The 20,601-nt window shown below is 36.6% G+C and overlaps 2 protein-coding genes across 5 annotated transcripts in view; one reads left to right on the top strand and one right to left on the bottom strand.

Moving 5' to 3' along the window:
* The window catches only part of kat80 (katanin 80), a 42,383-nt gene that overhangs the window by 9,750 nt on the left and 12,032 nt on the right, over nucleotides 1–20,601 (top strand). For both annotated transcript variants that reach the window (XR_011444200.1, XM_043211330.2), the window contains exons 4-5: nucleotides 14,646–14,984; nucleotides 15,069–15,204. Coding sequence is in view for 1 of the 2 variants with exons in the window: in XM_043211330.2 (XP_043067265.1) it covers nucleotides 14,646–14,984; nucleotides 15,069–15,204 (475 nt within the window). In the remaining variant the exon portion in view is untranslated. The remainder of the gene's footprint in view (nucleotides 1–14,645; nucleotides 14,985–15,068; nucleotides 15,205–20,601) is intronic.
* Mfe2 (peroxisomal Multifunctional enzyme type 2) lies at nucleotides 1,225–4,092 on the bottom strand. 3 transcript variants are annotated; one of them, XM_070283013.1, is made up of 3 exons: nucleotides 4,018–4,092; nucleotides 2,875–3,637; nucleotides 1,225–2,504 (listed from the first exon to the last, which is right to left on the bottom strand). In XM_070283013.1, the coding sequence occupies exons 2-3, from the start codon at nucleotides 3,581–3,583 to the stop codon at nucleotides 1,417–1,419; spliced, it is 1,797 nt and encodes a 598-aa protein (XP_070139114.1). In that variant the 5' UTR covers nucleotides 3,584–3,637; nucleotides 4,018–4,092; the 3' UTR covers nucleotides 1,225–1,416. The 3 variants fall into 3 exon arrangements, with proteins under 3 accessions (XP_070139114.1, XP_017088271.1, XP_017088270.1); XM_017232782.3 differs by having other exon boundaries at nucleotides 3,953–4,086; XM_017232781.3 differs by having other exon boundaries at nucleotides 3,848–4,060.

Here is a 20,601-nt window from a genome sequence, read left to right as displayed (position 1 = left end):
GACCTCTCCTGTGCAGTGCCATAAGTCCTCATTGGATATTCTATCTGGCCAGAATACCCCAAGTATTATTCTTAGGCACTTATTGATGTAAGCCTGCAACTTCATCAATATCCTTTGAGTGGTCAGCCACGTCTCCGATCCGTATACCAGTATGGATTTTACACACGAGTTGAATATGCGCAGCTTTGTTTTTCTGTTCATCTGCTGGTTTCTCCATACTCGGTTTAGTCTTCCAAATGCAGACCTCGCTTTGCGCAGTCGGTTCTCCACATCATTTTTCACTCCACCATTTGATGTTATGATAGTACCGAGGTAGGTGAAGCTGTCGACGAATTCGATGGTATTATCTCCGATTGTGATGTTGTTTGTGTTGGAGTTGTTGATCCGCATAGCTTTCGTTTTTGATGCGTTGATCTTTAAGCCTACTGCGCTGGCTCGGATATCGAGGTCCCTAGCTTTGGCTTGAATGTCTTCGAATTTTTGAGCCAAGAGACATTTGTCATCCGCGTAATCCAAGTCTTCTAGATGTCGGGTGAAGTTCCAGGTGATTCCGCGTCTGTTCATGCATACTTCTCTCATAATTTCGTCGACTACCAAGTTGAACAGAAGTGGTGATAGAGGACATCCTTGCTTGTCGCCTGTGTTCGTCTGGACCTGATCAAGAATATATATACTTTATAGAAACGGAGATGTCTCCGTCACTGCGTTGCACACTTTTGGACAAAATTATAATACCCTCTGCAAGAGTATAATGACATCTGACTAGATGATACATCATAGGAAGTGCCTCAATTTTATAATATATTCTCATCATTATACCCTTGCAGAGGGTATTATAATTTTGGTCAAAAGTGTTCAGCGCAGTGAAGGAGACATCTCTGAACCTAAAAAGTATATACATTCTTGATCAGGATGACCTCCTCAGTTAATATAAGATGTCCGTGGGCCTGCATGTTTCTACGTGAACTACTATCTCAGTTTTAAAGCTATCGACATCAAACTTCTTGATCACTTCTCACACCCTTCTTTATTTTTCACGCATTATATAAGTAGGAACGTCCGTGAACGGCCTATATCCTTAGTTGCCATATAACTGACTGATTAAACTGACTTTATTACATGAAATGGGTTTTGAAATGAAATTCTCATAAGGTTCCGCCAATATTTCCGATCATAACTGCAAGGGTATAATTTGTATTATATTTGGGTAAACTTTATGCCGTATTTCCAATACTTGTCATGCTACAAAATTTTAATTTCAATTGTAGTGGACAAATTTATTGACGAATACACAAATAATTAAACTACCACCGTAACTATTGCACAGCTTTTATATAATTACAAAATCAAACCAATTTTACTAAGCTATTTCCTCATATTGAGGTACATCATAGTCAAAAAGCCCCTATGATGTGCTTATAGCTTTGCTTTAGTGCTTTTAAGGTCCACGTAGGCGCCCGAGATAACTTCCTTGCCTGTGTCAACGACGACAGTGCGGAAGTGGATTCTTGTACCCCTTAGCCACATGTCCACCCGCAAAGTCTGACCTGGGAGTACAGGTCCCGAAAAGCGAACTTTTACAGCCTTAAAAAGAGATGGATTATTTTCTGCATACTTCGAAAGTACAGCGCGCACAGAGTATCCCAAAGTGCAAAGTCCGTGTAGAATAGGTGTCTTAAATCCGGCCAAAAAGGCCATTTGGGGATCGATGTGTAACGGGTTTCGGTCGCCAGAGAGGCGATAGAGTGCGGCTTGGTCATTGCTTGTGACATAATGAACAAAAGCATCTGGCTGGCCTTGGGGATTCGGCTGCAGTGGGACAACTCCCGCAATAGGATCCTTTTTGCCACCAAATTGTCCAGCACCGACAACAAAAGTGCTGCTCTGGTTGCGAACTAACAATCGACCACTTTCGTCAAAGGATTCGGAGTTTGTGACGACTACGGCACCGGAGCTCTTATCCATTACGTCAAACACTTTACCAGTAGTCAGCAGAGTACCGCTGGTAGGCAAATCATCGATAATTTCCAGGTACTGTTCGCCGTGCAGTATGTTTGAAAAGTCAACTTGCTTGCCGGGCAGGGCTTTGCTGATCAGTTTATCGGAGGACATTTGGAGTAATAACCCAGGTAGCACGAAAAAAGATGGAATGGCTGCGAAATTAGAATCATTTTCGTAAAGGAATCGCATGTCTTCGGTGTTTTTCACTGATGCACCAATGCCAAGGGCGTACAAGATAAGCTCCTTGTTGTCAAACTCAAAGTAGTCCTCTATTGCGTCAGCGTCCCATTCCTTCATCTTCTCAAGAACTTCTAAAAGGTATCCAGAGGCTTCTCCGATAGCGTTTAAGTGTTTAGCCTTAGACATATCCGTCACATTGGACCAGACATTTTTGACATACTCTGGGGTAACTGTGTCTTCCAGCGAGGGGCGTAGCACGGCTCCTTTTCCTCGAACAGTGTAAACTTTGGTTGCCCATCCGGCGGCACTTTCAATATAGCTTCCTGTGAAACGGAATCGAAGAAGAGAGTTAATTAAAAGCAAAGCAGGGTAGATAATGGTATGGATATAGATATTTATAACAAAATAATTTTAATCTGCAACCATTTGAGGAAAATGTTAAAAGACGTTAGTTAAACTTGAAAAGCAATTTAAAATGGAGGAATAAATTTTGCACATGGTGTAGTAAATCGATGGCTCGAGCATTTTCAATGGATGGATCATTTATTTATAAGGATATGATTAAAATTAATTTAGGTATAAAATAATGTTAATCGGCTCAATGTTACTTATAGATGACCAGCTTCAAAGGTACGATAGTAAAAAATGCTTGGACTTGATATGAATGCTATTCTAGTTGTTTTTTGCACTCACCGTTATCCTCACAGAACTCATGGCACAAGTAAGCCACAACCGGAGCGATAAGTTTAGGTTTCAGCTCGTTAAAAAGAATCTCCGGAAGAATACCCTCGGTCATCCGACTGGCCGCCGTTGGGATGATCACATTACACAGAACATTGTTCCGAGCGCCCTCAATGGCTACAGTATTGGCTAGGCCGACGAGACCCATCTTGGCAGCTGAATAATTGGCCTGCCCAAAGTTTCCGTAAATTCCTGAATTAGACGAAGTCATTATGATGCGACCGTAGCTTTGGGCCTTCATGTGCGGGAACGCGGCTTGAGTGCACTTAAAACTACCCTTTAAGTGCACATCGTTCACCAGGTTCCAGTCTTCCTCACTGGTCTTAGCCAGGCTACGATCACGAAGAATTCCAGCATTATTGATCAGAATATCGATGCGGCCAAAGGCCTTCAGGGCCGTTTCGATGACCTTTGCCCCATCAGTAACCGAATTGTAGTCGGCCACCGCTTGTCCTCCAGCACGTCGGATCTCATCGACTACTATATCAGCAGCTCGTTGAGAAGCACCTTCCCCTGAGTGGGTTCCGCCTAAGTCGTTCACTACAACCTTGGCGCCGCGCTCAGCCAGTAAAAGAGCGTATTCACGACCTAAACCAGCGCCGGCTCCTGTTACTACCGCCACGCGACCATCGTAACGCAGCTTTCCGTCAGATGAAGACATGACTGGTTCAGCTTAGATCAGGTTTTATTGCACAAAATAAGTTGTGGTCGTGGACTGTAAAAAAAATTATAAATTTCGTTGTTACTGTACCGCTTCTGGCTAAGGAATGAAATAAACTGATAAGTTGTCCGTCTGTTAATATGGCAGCCTTGTAATCATGGTAATCTCAAGTGAACCACGATAGCGGCTAGAAAATTGAGATACAAGAGCGTATTTTTTAGTGTGGTGCAGTCCGATCGGAGTCCAAGGGTCCAGGTTCATTACCTTGTGCATATGGCACCAATTTGCAGCCACAATGGATCAGAAAATGCTCCAAAAAACTGTACAGAAAACCTGGATGGTAAACATTGTGAATTTGTGAAAACTCACTTTCACGAGGTATCCAGCAATTAAACAAAGGTAGTTCTTTTGTATATAAGGTACAAAGTACATGCCCCCTTATTAATCCAGATAAGATTATTCTCTTATGTGAGTTAAACGTTGTGTGGCCATAAACTGTCACACTTAAAATAAATACAATTAAAAATGTTAAAAAACAAAGTGTCAGCTGAGGAGCTGCTGGTATTTTTTTCACTAAGCATAAACGGTCTCTCTAATCTCAGAAAAAGGCCTCTGAGGACTGGGTTTTACGTAGGGGTCTGCACACAAGCAGCCAGTGTTGCCAATTTAGCTATTTTAAAGCACTTGATATAGTGGGTAGCGGAAAAAGTAGCTATTTTCCAACAACTGAAACAATCCAATAGAAAAGCACAATAAAAACCTTTAGCACCTTTAGAAGAATTTTTAAATTACCTAAATAAATTATTAGCTAAATGGATTGTCGAAAATTCGAAAAAAAATTTTCAACTGCATGGTAAAATGGGAAGCCCAATCTCGTAAAAGTCATGATATATGTAAAAGTCAAGAGTATATGTTTTATTGATACTATATGGGGTCGAAGTTGATTCTTTCTCCCTGTTACATACATTTGATCACCGGGTACTACTAATATGGACCGATTTGGTTTACATTAGACTAGCAAGAACGCCAAACTTTCGAACATATCAATCATCCTTACGAATCTTGGCATGTTATTTTGCCAAAAATAGCTTTCACCTAAAATTTGAACTCTCTAACTTTAAAAACACCAAAGTTATACCATTTCCGATCAATCAGTTATATGGCAGCTATAGGATATAGTCGGCCGATCCGGGCCGTTCCAACTTATATACTGCGTGCAAAGGAAAGAAGGGTGTGTGCAAAGTTTCAAGACGATAGCTTTAAAACTGAGAGACTAGTTTGCGTAGAAACAGACAGACGGACATGCTCATATCAACTCAGGAGGTGATCCTGATCAAGAATATATATACTTTATAGGGTCGGAGAGGTCTCCTTCACTGCGTTGCACACTTTTGACCAAAATTATAATACCCTCTGCAAGGATATAAAAAAAAAAACATAATGAATATTTTTGAAAAAAAAAACAATGACTTGCTTTCACTTTTGAATTATTTTATTATCAGCGTCTAAAAAAACAGGCAAATATGCATAGTTGTATCGTACATTCTAGAATGCATTCGAAACAATTCGAATTCGAACTGTAACTCTAACTCATTCAATTCGGTTTTCATCCCCCGAATGTTGTGCGAGTGAGACCTATACAGTCATTTATTAATTTTTGTCTCAACATTCTATCTCACTCAATTCATTTTCAAGGTTGTGCATTTGAATGTCGTTTTTAAGCTATTCATGCAGACCTCTAATATATGTACATATTCGCAACTCAATAATATACATAAATTCGTTGCACACTTTTGACCAAATGTATAATACTCGTTGCACTGAACAGGGTCAGCCTTATTTTTGTTTGTGCCCTTAGAGAAGGTAAGACAACGATAAAAGAAATAAACGTCGATGCATTGATGTATCGATGTTTCATATCGATTTTACCAATGTTTCGAAAATATCGAATTGTTTGAACGTATTTTTATACCCTTGCAGAGGGTATTATAATTTTGTCCAAAAGTGTGCAACGCAGTGAAGGAGACATCTCCGACCCTATAAAGTATATATATTCTTGATCAGGATCACCTCCTGAGTTGATATGAGCATGTCCGTCTGTCTGTCTGTCTGTCCGTCTGTCTGTCTGTTTCTACGCGAACTAGTCTCTCAGTTTTGAAGCTATCGTCTTGAAACTTTGCACACACCCTTCTTTCCTTTGCACGCAGTATATAAGTCGGAACGGCCCGGATCGGCCGACTTTATGCTATAGCTGCCATATAACTGATTGATCGGAAATGGTACAACTTTGGTGTTTTTAGAGTTACAGAGTTCAAATTTTACAGGAAAGCTATTTTTGGCAAAACATTACGACATGCCAAATTTCATAAGGATCGGCCGACTATATCTTATAGCTACCATATAACTGAACGATCGAAAATGACCCAACTTTCGTGTTTTTGAAGATAGAAAGCTGAAACTTAATACAGATTCTATTTTTGGCCAGTTGATCCATCCTACCGAATTTCATTAGGATCGGCCGACTATATCCTATAGCTGCCATATAACTGAACGATCGGAAATGGTATTTGGTAGAAATATAAACTTTTGTGTTTTTGAAGATAGAAGCTTGGGACATTTTTTTAGATTTTTTATTTTTGTTAATTGGTTTTATTATGATGTAATCATAAGGATCGGTCAACTATATCCGATGTTTGCGATATATATCAGGTTTTAACTGCAAGGGTATATCAACTTCGGCTCCGCCCGAAGTTAGCTTTCCTTTCTTGTTTTTCATCAATTCTGTGACATTTTAATACATTTTATACCCTTGCAGAGGGTATTACATATTTGCAAAATATTAAAAATCATTTTATGTGATTTTTATGTGAAGAAATACAAAAATATTGTTTCTTTATTTATTAGTGCTATTTTTTGTTTCACAGCTGTATAATCTACATATATACAGTATAATATGCTTAGCTGCCTCGAGTACTTTGCACGCAACTTCGAGGCAGCTTAATTTTAATTTTTGAACAAAGAAAAAGTTTACCTATAGCTCAAATAAAGTACATATGTATACATTTTGCATCTTTTTTAGCAAAATTATATTTTCATTTCAATGTTTACAAAATATTAATACATATTTCAATTTGTAGTTTATATTTTCATTGTTAATTCTTAAAATAGTCAGTTATTTTTTTTTAATGTTTGCTTCGTTGATATTGTGATCGAATAATTTGTTTTCCAAAGAATTCAGGTGTTGGCGAAAATTCGTCACATTTGTGAATCATGCAAATGTTTTTAAGATTCTTCACTGCACAAAAACCTTCCTGGATAGTAGGGCGGCTTATGTCACCGCTATCATAGTCACATTCGCTTTGACTGCTGCTTGTCTTGTCATCTTCAAGAAGAGACCGCACAATTTCATCTTTGGTTAACTGACCATGGCAAGCAACATCTGCGTCGACATTGGCATTTTCTTCTCAATTAATTTGAGCATCAAATACGGTCTCCACGAATAGATAACGCAGCTAACTTAAATGATTTTCATAAAAAACCAAAAAAATTCTGCAGCTTGAGACGCTTAAGTGCAGAGGGTTGCTAATTTGGGTGCACCAAACGTAATTATTTTCATACCATGAAAATTATGATGCAGAAAAATGAAAATATCAGGCAGCTATCTTGACGATGCAGCTAAGTATCGAGGCAGCTAAGCAAATTATACTGTATATAAAATTTTCGTGTAACAGTTTTTGTTACCATACTCCTCCGAAACGGCTATACTGATTCTCATGAAATTTTGTAAGCGTATTAAGTAGGTCTGAGAATCCGCCATCTATTTTTCACCCTCTTAAGGGGTTATATACAGTTGTGATTGATTAAAAAATCGATTTTTTTTTATTGCATTTTCTTTAAGTATAATCTATTGGGAATACTCTCACAAAAATTCATAACGATCGGAGCATTAGAACCAAAGCTGTAGCTATTTATAGCGCAGTACCTGCATATAAAACTTGAACACACTTGAAACTTTAAACGCGATTATCTCAGAATCTTTTTTTTGGGAAATTACCTTTGCGGTGGACACGATTACTAAAAAACTATTAATCCGATCAACACCAAATTTTGACCACTTATTTATTATGATATTAGCTAGTCCGTGAAAGAGGGATTTTCAATTTTTTTGAAAACTCTTTTTTAGAGCATAAAAATCGAAAAACGTATACCTTGAAAGAGTACATTTTTTGTTAAAACCGTCGCCATTTTTTTTAATCAAAATTTTTACAAATCCTTCATTCACGGACTAGGCAATACAATATACTAACGAAATATTTTTGAATTTTTGATTTCGGATGAACCTTTCTCGGGATATGATGTTCACCGCAAGACATCGAAAAAAGACGATCTTGGAATTCGGCTTTAACATTTTTATTATTATACCCTTGCAGAGGGTATTATAATTTTGGTCAAAAGTGTGCAACGCAGTGAAGGAGACATCTCCGACCCTATAAAGTATATATATTCTTGATCAGGATCACCTCATGAGTTGATATAAGCAAGTCCGTCTGTCTGTTTCTACGCGAACTAGTCTCTCAGTTTTAAAGCTATCGTCTTGAAACTTTGCACACACCCTTCTTTCCTTTGCACGCAGTATATAAATCGGAACGGCCCGGATCGGCCGACTATATCCTATAGCTGCCATATAACTGATTGATCGGAAATGGTATAACTTCGGTGTTTTTAGAGTTAGAGAGTTCAAATTTTACACGAGCGCTATTTTTGGCAAATACGACATGCCAAATTTCATAAGGATCGGCCGACTATATCCTATAGCTGCCATATAACTGAACGATCGGAAATAACTCAACTGTCGTGGTTTTGAAGATAGAAAGCTGGAATTTAGTAGAGATACTATTTTTGGTCAGTTGATCCAACCTACCAAATTTCAGGAGGAATTAAGGATCGGCCAACTATATCCGATGTTTGCGATATATATCCGGTTTTAGGTGCAAGGGTATATAAACTTCGGCTCCGCCCGAAGTAAGCTTTCCTTTCTTGTTTTATATTTTTTTGTTGAAAAAAATTAAATAAGTACCCAGAAACATGTACTAAACAACGTCAGTAAAACATTTTTAATAAATATTTTCTATAGTGTCAAAAAAAATCGATAAAATTTCATTATTTTGCGCTGTATACTGTATATAACCCCTTAAATCCTGTTCGACATACCAAAAATCGCAGTAGTTTGTAGTTGGTAGTTTACCCAGTTTAAATAGCACTCAATTTAAACTGGGTCAATTTTAAACTTAAACAATTTAAGCAAAAAACCTTCATCATTAAGTAAATAAATTAATTCTATTTATGAGTGTTTTGTACAGTGAGAAATGCCAAGAAAAAGCAAAGGGGGTGATTTGAGCCGTGATACAAGTAGATCTCGAAACATGCGAAATATAAGATCCGAAAGAACCGAAGGACAAACAAAATACTGATTAAAATAGCGCAATTGGATCAAGAAGAGCCAGAAGATACACGAGCTGAACGAAATGAAGTCTAAGGATTAGAACAACGACAATCACGCCGTTTCACAGTCAATAGACGCAGAACAAATGACCAACAACGACAACATTTATATCTGATTCATTCCTCCGTCTAGCATTCCAGTATGAGCCTGATATTAAGTATTATGCTCACTCAAAAACTGGTGCTATGAACAAGGAATGTCCGCATTGCCATGCTCTGAAATTCAAAAACGCGCCAGCTGGGATGTGTTGCGCGTCAGGAAAAGTGCAACTACCGAAATTGAAACACCACCTGAACTATTGAACGGCTTACTTATCGGCACGGATCCAGATTCTAACGTGTTCCTGAAGTCAATCTGAATATTCAATTCATGCTTTCAACAGAAATAGTTCGACATACTAATGCAAAGGGTCAACATTACATCTCTACATTCCAAATCAGAGTCCAAGCTTATCATAAAATGGGCTCACTGCTGCCAATGCCAAACGAACCACATACAAATTTTTACAAATCTACTTTATGGGCAGCGAGGATTCCGGAAGCGCACTTGCCAACGGCGTGAATGCACGTTGTGATTATAATAAACTTGATTCATTTTATGCCAGACGTATCGTCAGCGAGCTAGATGCTCTATTGAACGAGAACAATGAATTGTTGAAAATATTCAAATCGGATATCGGCACAAAAAATATTGTTCACACTATAGCACTAAGAGATTGACTTGCTGAATTTTGATTAAATAATAACATAAAAATAATGTTTGCCTTTTGTTATTTTTATATTTCCTCATGGTTTACAGCGCTTCAAATGACTTTATAATACATAAGTCATCAACGTTTGCCGGGTTAGCTTGTCACATATACAGTGGCGAGCAAAATTGAGTGCATGTTTACGACTCAGACTTTCGTCACCCATAAAATCATAATAACACAACAAAATCCAAAAATTTTTTTTGTTTTCTATTAATTATTTAATTCTTAATTAATTCTAAACAAAAACAATGATAATATACATGAATTCGAGGAGACATAAATTAAAAACGAAAAAAACCCACATAAACTCAATTTTGCACGTGGCACTTTTTCACCTATTTTCCTTTCTTACTTCTCTTATTAGCACAAATCGGCAAGATTTACCGTTATTTTTGATTTTGTTTTATTTCTGATGTTCGTAGCAAAGATTAAAACGTGCTTCAGACTAAGAAAAGTGTTATTGAATTAGCTTTTAATTATAAATTATTTGTGGTAAATTTGCCAGCGAAATAATGCGAAAATTATCTGAAGATATTGAAAATAATGTAGTATGCCTGACCGAGAATGGTTGTACATCACGTGCAATTTCTAAGAGGCTTGGTATAAGCCAATCGGCGGTAATCGCAGTTCAGAAGAGACGGAATGTGACTCCCAAACCGCAAGTTGCAGGTCGCAAGAAATTATTGAAGGAGTCAGATGCTCGACTAATGATGTCTGAAATGAGAAGGAACAAGCTTCTAACACCAAAAGGTGCTTCTTTAGCTATTAACAAGAATGTTAGCGAATGGACAGCTAGAAGAGCGCTGCGAGACATCGGCTATATTGCAAGTGTGAAAAAAAACAAACCTGCATTATCCGATAAAAATGTTAAAGCGAGATTAAAATTTGCAAGGGACCACAAAAATTGGAGTGTTGAAGATTGGAAACGTGTTGTATGGTCTGACGAATCCAAATTTAACCGCTTTCAGTCTGATGGAAAGCAATATTGCTGGCGTAGACCCGGAGATCGAATCCAAAGACACCATGTAAAAGAAACTGTAAAACATGGTGGTGGTGGTATTATGGTTTGGGGATGCTTCACATGGTGGCATGTTGGCCCTCTACAATTAATAGAAGGTATTATGCGAAAAGAGGACTACCTTCATATCTTGCAGACCAATCTTCCCAATTTTATTGAAAAATGTGCTTATCCCGATAAAGAAATTGTTTTTCAACAAGATGGGGATCCAAAGCACACTGCGAAAATTGTGAAGGAATGGATTGGAAAGCAACCTTTTCATTTAATGGAATGGCCAGCACAAAGTCCCGACCTCAATCCGATTGAAAATCTTTGGTCAATCGTGAAAAGACGGCTCGGGCAGTACGAAGCAGCTCCATCAAACATGGGCAACCTTTGGGAGCGTGTTGAAGCTGAATGGAGACGTATTCCCAAAGAAATAATAGAAAATTTGGTAGAGAGCATGCCTAATCGCGTCCAGGAAGTTATCTTAAATAAGGGTCTTTGGACAAAATATTAATATTATTTTAATAATTAAAACTTTTTGAAACGTGCAAAATTGAGTTTATGCGGGTTTTTTTCGTTTTTACTTTAAGTCTCCTCGAATTCATGTATATTATCATTGTTTTTGTTTAGAATTAATTAAGAATTAAATAATTAATAGAAAACAAAAAAAATTTTTGGATTTTGTTGTGTTATTATGATTTTATGGGTGACGAAAGTCTGAGTCGTAAACATGCACTCAATTTTGCTCGCCACTGTATGTATATATTTTATTAAGTATATAACATTAAGCGAACCCCCCCCCATTCTCGGTTTCAAAAAATCGATTTTTTTTTTTATTTTATTCGAACTATTAACTATTCAAGAATGTTCCCTGAATTTCAAGTGAAAATTTCAAAAACTCGAAGATATAACTGATTTATGGTGAAAGCGTCAGGCGACGGCGAGGGCGGTCTCAAAACTTTGAACGCGTTTTTCTCGAAACAGTGTTTTTACGACTGGTGCATCAGGGTACTCAAAAACTATTAATCCAATCGGTTCCAAATTTTAACACGTTATTCTATACATATACGTTATATACATAGCTCTGGTATGAACTAGGATAAATCAAATCGGTGAAGATCTTGAAGAAGAAAAAAGATTTAAAGATTCAATTTAAAAAAATAAATTTCAAAGGTCCGCAATTTTGTTAATTTCTGAGCGAAGTTAATAATCCTAGTTGATACCAGAGCCAAACATGTACTCTTTCTAATTCTGTTGGAATTTTTGGATTCAGATGTTCCAGTGAGCGAAAATCACATGCGCCGCCGAAAAGAAGGGCTTTTCTTTGATCACAAAAAACAACAACAAAAAAAAAAACAAAACAAGAAAGGAAAGCTAACTTCGGGCGGAGCCGAAGTTGATATACCCTTGCAGTTAAAACCGGATATATATCGCAAACATCGGATATAGTCGGCCGATACTAGTGAAATTTGGTAGATTGGATGAATTGACTGATGAAAAATAGAATCTGTACCAAGTTCCAGCTTTCTATCTTCAAAAACACAAAAGTTGGGTCAATTCCGATCTTTCAGTTATATGGCAGCTATAGGATATAGTCGGCCGATCCTTATGAAATTTGGCACGTCGTATTGTTTTGCCAAAAATAGCTCTCATGTCAAATTTGAACTCTCTAACTTTAAAAAGACCAAAGTTATACCATTTCCGATCAATCAGTTATATGGCAGCTATAGGGTCCCCTTAAGTAATATGTAACATTACATTACATTATAGTATAATAAAACATTATAAACGCGTAATTATAAACCGATTTTAAGCATGATTGCACTGACTTGTTTTGGGAAAAGCGTTATATCTTCAACAATTTTTATAATGTCGTAATGAAATTGGTCTCATTTTATTCTGGATTAATGAGACAATATTGGTTCAAAAATGATAGCATTTCTTGTAAGTTATACCAAAGATTATACAGTACATAGATGGGACATCTCATACAAAGAAAAATTTTCTATGGCGGGTTCCAGCAGTGGAACCCGCTGGAACGAGCGGGTTCCATTGCGCGACAAGTTAAGTTTGAGAAATTTTTCGCGCGACAACGAATGAGGAATAGCCTAGTGGTAGAGTGCTTGGCTGGTGTGCAAAGTAAACCGAGTTCAAACCAGGCTCGGGAAGTCCATTTTTTTTTAAATTTTAAATCTATTTATATTATATTTTTATTCTTTTAATGTTTTTTCCTAAATTTATAATCCAATAAAAAAAATACAAAATTGTAAAATCACCTTAACATCGTCTCAGTTCGTAGTGGAACCCGCTGTAAAAATTTCTATAAGTGCGGGTTCTACGGCATTTTGGCAGGCCGCGTCATGGAACCCGCTCTCAAATGTTTTCATTTTTTCCGTCGTGGAACCCGCTGTAATAATGAAAACATTTGAGAAATTCTATTTTTAGATCGTAACATCTTTGGAACGATGAAAGTTTGAAACGTTGTAATCGAACCAATGTAAGAGTAAAGAGATCAGAAATATCTTTTACTATCCTTACTCGTCAGCTCTGTTTTTGGTATAGTTTCTAGCGTCTCCTTTAACACCAATTTTAAGTATCATAAAATCAACTTCGAGGGTAGCCTAGATGGATAGTGCGCGGTCCTTATTCATGGGGTCCTGGGTTCGATTACAACAGCGGGCTGTTTTTCCTTTTTTGATAAAGTTTTAGTATTATGGTTCTTTTTATACAGATTTATTTATTTTTTTTTTTATTTTTAATTTTTACGTTATTATTATTATTTTTAATTGCATTCTATTACAATTATTGTAAAAATAAGTGACGGACGTGTCGGATGACAAAATGCCGGAAGGACTCCCTTGAAATTGTATTACATGTTATTAGCGGGACATAATAAAGATGAAAAAATTTTTACATTTGTAAAATTAAATAAAAATATTACAATTAAAGACAAATAAAAAAAAAAAATTATTACAAAAGAAAGAAAAAGTTTGAAGTCCTTACGAGGATTTGAACACAGAAAAATTACACATAGAGTAACTACTCTATGCATTACGCTACCATCCTGTCTCGATCTGCCGCGATTAAAAATACTATTTGTTCTACCAACTACCACATGGGCGCATCGAAAACAGAAACGAGATATTGAAATTGAAATTTGGAAGCCAAAACATTTTTACTCCGTCGTGCGAGCAGTCACACATACATGCAAAGGCTAACATTTTTGTTGACGGATACATGTAATGAGTTCTAAAAATAGAATCGTATGCATGTGCGTTTCCCCCCTCACCAACAAGCTCGACGCAAAAAGTTGACCGTTTTGGGCCCTGATGTCCCATCTATGTACTTTATAATCTTTGGTTATACCAAAAAAATGGCGTCAAAGTCGGAAAAAAACGACAAAAATGTCAGTTTCTTGTATAAAAATTGTATCCTTTTTTTTTGAATAAGTTGAAGATATATTTTTTTTGTCAAAAGCTATAATACAACATTTATATGAAAAACGATCTAAAATTTCAACCATTTAGGAATTTTGAAGAGCAAAAAAGTCCCGAAAAACGGTTTTTTTTCTAAATAAATCAAGATTTTGAGATTGTTCGAAATATTTCAGATAACGTTATGTACTATATTCGAACTAATAAACAATTCTTATTATTCCTCAAAAGTTCTTCCAATATTTTTGTATCATACTGTATCAACTAGTGAGTTCCGTAGCTCCCCTAATAAATGATCTCTTCAAAAGTTTTAAAATTTATAATAATTTTTTTAAAGTATTTAATTTTCTTTCTGTACATTTTTTTTTCAGACTCTGGGACGTGCAAAATGAAAATAATTGCATCAAGGTGTGCAGGGGACACATATCGCATGTTAATTCAGTAAAGTTCTCTCCAGATGGACTATGGATTGCCTCAGCTGGCTTGGAGGGATCCATAATTATCTGGGACATACGAAAAAGCAAACAAATAATGGAATTCTTAGCTGAGCCGCCGGCTAGAGCCATTACATGCATTCAGTTTCATCCATTTGAATTCCTTTTAGCCGCTGGACGAGTGGACGGTACCGTGTCCATTTATGACCTCGAACATCAGCAGCTTGTTTCGCAAACTTTACAGTTCGGCGATTGTATTAAATGCATTACGTTCAGGTAAGTTAAAGAACAATTTTAAAAAAGTTGTTGTGTATGTTGTGTATAATATATTTGAATAAATATTATATTTCTTTATTGTAGTGAAGATGGAGAGTGCCTTTTTGTCGGCAGTGCTTCAGGAATTTCAGTGATTGGCTGGGAACCTGATCGTGAACTAGACCATATTAAGAGCATTTGGACTTCATTGGGCGATATGAAAGTGGTTAACAATAAGCTTGTAAGAAGAATATGTTTCGTTTAAAAAAGAGCTGGCCAGACGAAATTCGGGAAACGAGCTTTTTACACAGACAGTACCCGAAACTAGCTGAACGGCTGATGTAAAGGAAGGAAAAAGGAAGAGCTAACTTCGGGCGGAGCTGATATGCCCTTGCAGTTAAAACCGGATATATATGGCAAAAATCGGATATAGTTGGCCGATCCTTATGAAAATATGATAATATAACCCAATTTATTACAATACAAAAAAAAAGTCCCAAGCTTCTTTCTTCAAAAATACCAATTTTGGTATTTCTACCGAAAACCATTTCCGATCGTTCAGTTATATGGCAGCTTAAAGATATAGTCGACCGATCGTTATAAAATTTTGTAGATCGGATAAAATGACCAAAAGTATAATCTGTACTAGGTTCCAGCTTTTTATCTTTAAAAACACGAAAGTTGGGTCATTTCCGATCGTTTAGTTATATGGCAGATATAGGATATAGTTGGCCGATCCCAGTCGTTCCGACTTATATACTGCGTGCGAAGGTAAGAAGGGTGTGTGCAAAGTTTCAGTCGATAGCTTTAAAACTGAGAGACTAGTTCGCGCAGAAACAGACAGACGAACGGACAGGCGGACATGCTCATATCAACTCAGGAGGTGATCCGGATCAAGAATATATATACTTTATAGGGTCGGATGTCTCCTTCACTACGTTGCACACTTTTGTACAAAATTAAATACCCTCTGCAAGGGTATAATGAGCGTAAAATGAGAAATGACGGACAGGCAGAAAAGACAACTTTTTTTTTTTTTTTTTTAGCCAGCGTTTACTATATGGAGTAAATTTGTTTTAAATTGATGAAATTAATAAAAATGTTAATTGATGTTAAAGGCAAGCCAAAAAAAAATTTTTTTTTAACTATTCCAAGGTAACCAAATTTTTTGAAAATTGTTTCTTAACAGCTTAGTATTTAACGTATTTAAAAATAATTTTGTTTTGGTTCTTTAGTTTTTAGTTGGTCTTCCTTGAGTTTGTAATACAGCATTTATTCTTGATGGCATAAAATCTACCAAGTGTTCGTTAGTTTTCTTAATTATGTCTTTATAACAGACACTTTCCACTGTCAAATTAAATACTCTTATTTTTTTGGGTTTCTTTTTATGTATATTGACTTTTAAAATAGGCCAACGATTTTGAATCGGATAGAAATCAGGAAAACTGCCTGGCCAGTCAATGTTGATATTCGATTTTTCTGCAAATAATTTATTACCAAAAATAAAAAAAAAATATTAGAAATTTAATACTTTAATTATCGTTTAAACAAATCCTTAAAGAATTAAAAAAAAGTATATACTCAAGGATCTGAGTCGTCTTGAAAGATTATGTTTGGGGCACGAGAAAGATGTTCCTCCATTGAGAAGGACGGTGACGATTCAGAACACCTTGGAACTTTTTGGCATTCACAGTTCCATCAATTAATTCCAGATCACCAACGCAATAGTAATAAACGCATCCCCGGACCATTCGGCATGCTCCTTGCCTGACCGTTCGCCGTAAGCAATTATTTTTGAAGCGTTTGTCGCATTTGGGCGAAATGGATTGTTTTGGTGTTGTTAGAAAAAATTACGTTCCGCCAATCATGCACAGTCCAAGATTCGTGCATTTTGACCCTCTGTTTTATGGAGCATTTATGCGGTCAAGATAGTTTTTCGCTGTTCGCCGGCCATGAAGTCCTACCTCCTCAATGTTCCTTCGAACGGTTCGAATGCTTATTTCGACTCCTTTCGACTGGTAAAACCTACTTCTTACATGTTTTGCAGATTTGAAGCGATCAGTCATGGTAGTGGTAGTGTGGTAGTGTGGTAGTGGTAGTTTTCTTGGTTCTGGTTTTCTCTAAATTTTGTAGGAAATCCTCGAAAGAAAACTTAAGGGGAGGGTAAGGTCAAATCGTGCGAAAAAAGCCATGTTTTTGTAATTTTTTTCCTGACGACACAGTTAAAATTTATTTATTCAACCAACGGTTTATTAAAGTATGACATTAGAAGAATGTTTTATCAAATGTTTACAAAAAAATATTTAAAAATATGGCAATGGTAGCAATTGTCCGGACGTGTCGCCAAAAAAAGTTGAATTGCGGTGCCCCTCATAACTCGGTGCTGGATCATTTGTAATCAAAAAAAGAAAGTTCATTCGTTAAATAATAGTTCGCCCCAGGTAACGCTGTGAAGGTTTTTTGAAAATTGAAATTTTTTAATTTTTTCGAAGACTGAAGTGAAAAACTCAATTTTTTGGTAACAAATCGGTTAATTTGTCATTGCAAAATCGAAATTATGAACAAAAAAAAAAAACTCGACAGCGTTACCTCGTAAAATATGTACAGAAATAGTGTTTAAAATTTCAAAAGGATCGGTGCAGTAGTTTTGAAGTTATGAGGGGCACCGACTTTGAAAACGTGAGTTGTGGGAATAACGCTTTAAAGTTATAAACAAAACAAAATCCAGTGTAAAACGTTTGCAAGCAACTTCGTCAATAACTAATAACTTCGTCAATTTTACTTTAATTTTGACACAATATTCTTCAGATATTATGCATTCAATTTAAAAAATAAAAAAAAATGAAAAAAAAAAAATTTAATACCTTACCCTCCCCTTAATAAATCCAACGTTAGAGCTTATTCCTCGGAAGCTTAAGATTTTCGATTGTAAGGCCAATATGGCCCCTTGGACATTTTCAGTCATTTTCGACATATTTAAAAAAAAATATTTTTTTTCAATCATAAAATACTATTTTAAAAAATTTCAACTCGATATAAAAACGCAATCCTACCACACTAATGCAAAGTTCACATACAGTGCAAGTACTTAGGTGTCCGGATTTCATTGTCCGCTACTGTATATTCTTGATCAGGATCACCTCCTTATTGATGACATTCTGTCCGTCTGTTTAATTCTACGCAAACTACTTCCTAGTTTTGAAGCTTTGAAACTTTGCACACACCCTTCTTTCCTTTGCACACAGTATATAAGTCGTAACGGCCGGGATCAGCCGACTATATGCTATAGCTGCCATATAACTGATTGATCGGAAATTGTATAAATTTTGTGTTTTTAGAGATAGAGAGTTCAAATTTTACACGAGCTACTTTTGGCTAACTAATACGACATGCCAAATTTTATAAGGATCGGCCGACTTATCTTATAGCTGCCATATAACTGAACGATCGGAAATGGTTTTTGGTAGAAATACCAACTGTGGTATTTCTGAAGAAAGATGTTTCGGACCTTTTTTAGATTTTATATTATAATAAATTGGGTTATATTATCATATTCTCATAAGGATCGGCCAACTATATCCGATGTTTCCGATATATATCCGGTTTTAACTGTAAGGGTATATCAACTTCGGCTCCGCCCGAAGTTAGCTTTTCTTTCTTGTTTTTCATTTATTTTGTTTAATAAATGTTTCCACGTTTTTTTTAATGTTTTGTTTCCTGTATTTCCAGTACATTCAGTATTTTCACGTACAGAAACTTTCCCATCGCCTATATCTAACAGTTGTTTAGAGAAAATTTCGGCGGATGGATCCCGAACCATTTGAACGCGCATATTCTTCGTTAGTTTTACTTTTTCAACATTACACCACAGTCGCGATGATTTTAAGCAAGCATTAATTTAATGAGTGTACGTTGAAGGTGGAATAACGGGAAGTTTGTCTGAAATCACTTGAAAGGAGTAACATAGAGCCGACAAATAGTTTATCATTGTTTTTTATATCCCTAAATGTCCAATCCAGTGCCTCAGGCGAATGTTCACGTGTCATAGTGCATTCATCCAAAATAATTATTTCACATTGTTTCAGCACTATGCCCATAGACAATTGTTTTCTTATGTTGCACACTGCATCTGGATTATTTTAAATGTTCAATGGCAGCTTAAGTGCTGAATGCGCTGCTCTGCCTCCATCTTTTAAAGTAGATGCAATGCCAGAAGATGTAATGGCCAAAGCGATGCCATTTTTTTTAATCGTAATTCCACCTGGTGCATCAAAAAAAAAAATCCTGGCATCTGCCAGGTTTGTCATTAAGTAGTGAAATATTGCGACTAACAATGCCTGCCATTTATACAGTATCGTACCGTAGTTCACGATTCATATATGTGATGAGTAAAGACGATGTCATTTGGAAGCATGAATTGAATGTACGAATTGACTTCATGAAACAGGGTAGAAACTCGATCTGTACCGAGAAGTATGCTGCGCACCTTAACTAACTATTTCAATTTCAGGTAGTTGTACTTTTCCTGATGAGCAACACATCCCAACTGGTTCATTTTTAAATTTGAGCGCATGACAATACAAGGATTCTTTTTCCAAAGTACCAATAATCACTTTGGCATAAGCAGAACATTCAACATCAGGCTCGTACTGGAATGCTAGTCAAAGTAATGGCCCTGATGTAAATCCTCGATGAACTTGTTGGCGTTTTTGGTTAATTCTTCTTTTAACTATGAATCTGTGCGCTTCTCTTCGTTGTAGTTGTCTTGGTTGATTACGTTCATCTCATGCCTTTTTCGATTGTGATTCACGTAACTGCGTCATGCTCACACGCACATTTTCATTATCTTCTTTAATTTTTTCTCCTGATCTTTGTGCTCTTCTATCTCGCGCGGCCTTAGAATTGACCGTTCGACGACTCAAATTGCGTTTTTTTGGCATTGCTGACTGTAGATAAGTGGCCGGCAGGGCCCCATTTCAGGGGCATATCACACACACATAAATTTCGATACGTTACGCTCACAGCCTACATACTGTTATTCATTACTATAAGTGTAGCCATTTATGAGGAGTATAATTCCCGCGGTCGAACGGGATAAAAAGTATCATATGTTCGTCTCCTGGCTCTAAGCTACCTCCCTACCAATTTTCACTCAAATCTGTTGTGCCGTTCTTGATTTATAAGTGGGTGTAACATAACAGGAGTTTTATATATTTAGTAGGGTGTCCCAAGGTAACAGGTGGGATTTTTTTTTTTATTAGAATCGCATGCGCTCTATTTTCTTTCCAAATGACCTTATGAACATAGAAAATAAATATTATGGCGATTTAATCTGGGCAACTCGTGCCGACTTGATATCGAGGTTACAAACTCTGGCATCTCGTTTTGAAAATTATTTTAAATGGATTCCGCGCGCTCTTTACGCGCTTTACGGTGCGAATTCATTGAATTGAGGACTTATTGAAATCTCATCAGTATTGTATCCAAGTGCCTCAATAGTAGGTTTAAGAAGGCTTTAAGTAGGCTACTAATTTTGGAGTGATAAAGTCTTTCCGCCCTGATATTTTTGTTTTCTTGGGTTGCGCGCTCTCGATATAAGTGGGCCAATCTTTTCGCCAATCAATCAAGTATTGACAAG

Source organism: Drosophila bipectinata, chromosome XR (assembly GCF_030179905.1).
Source record: "Drosophila bipectinata strain 14024-0381.07 chromosome XR, DbipHiC1v2, whole genome shotgun sequence".
In the NCBI taxonomy this organism is placed as follows: domain Eukaryota; kingdom Metazoa; phylum Arthropoda; class Insecta; order Diptera; family Drosophilidae; genus Drosophila; species Drosophila bipectinata.
Note: the sequence above shows the minus strand (reverse complement) of the source record. Positions and strands in the feature narration are given on the sequence as shown.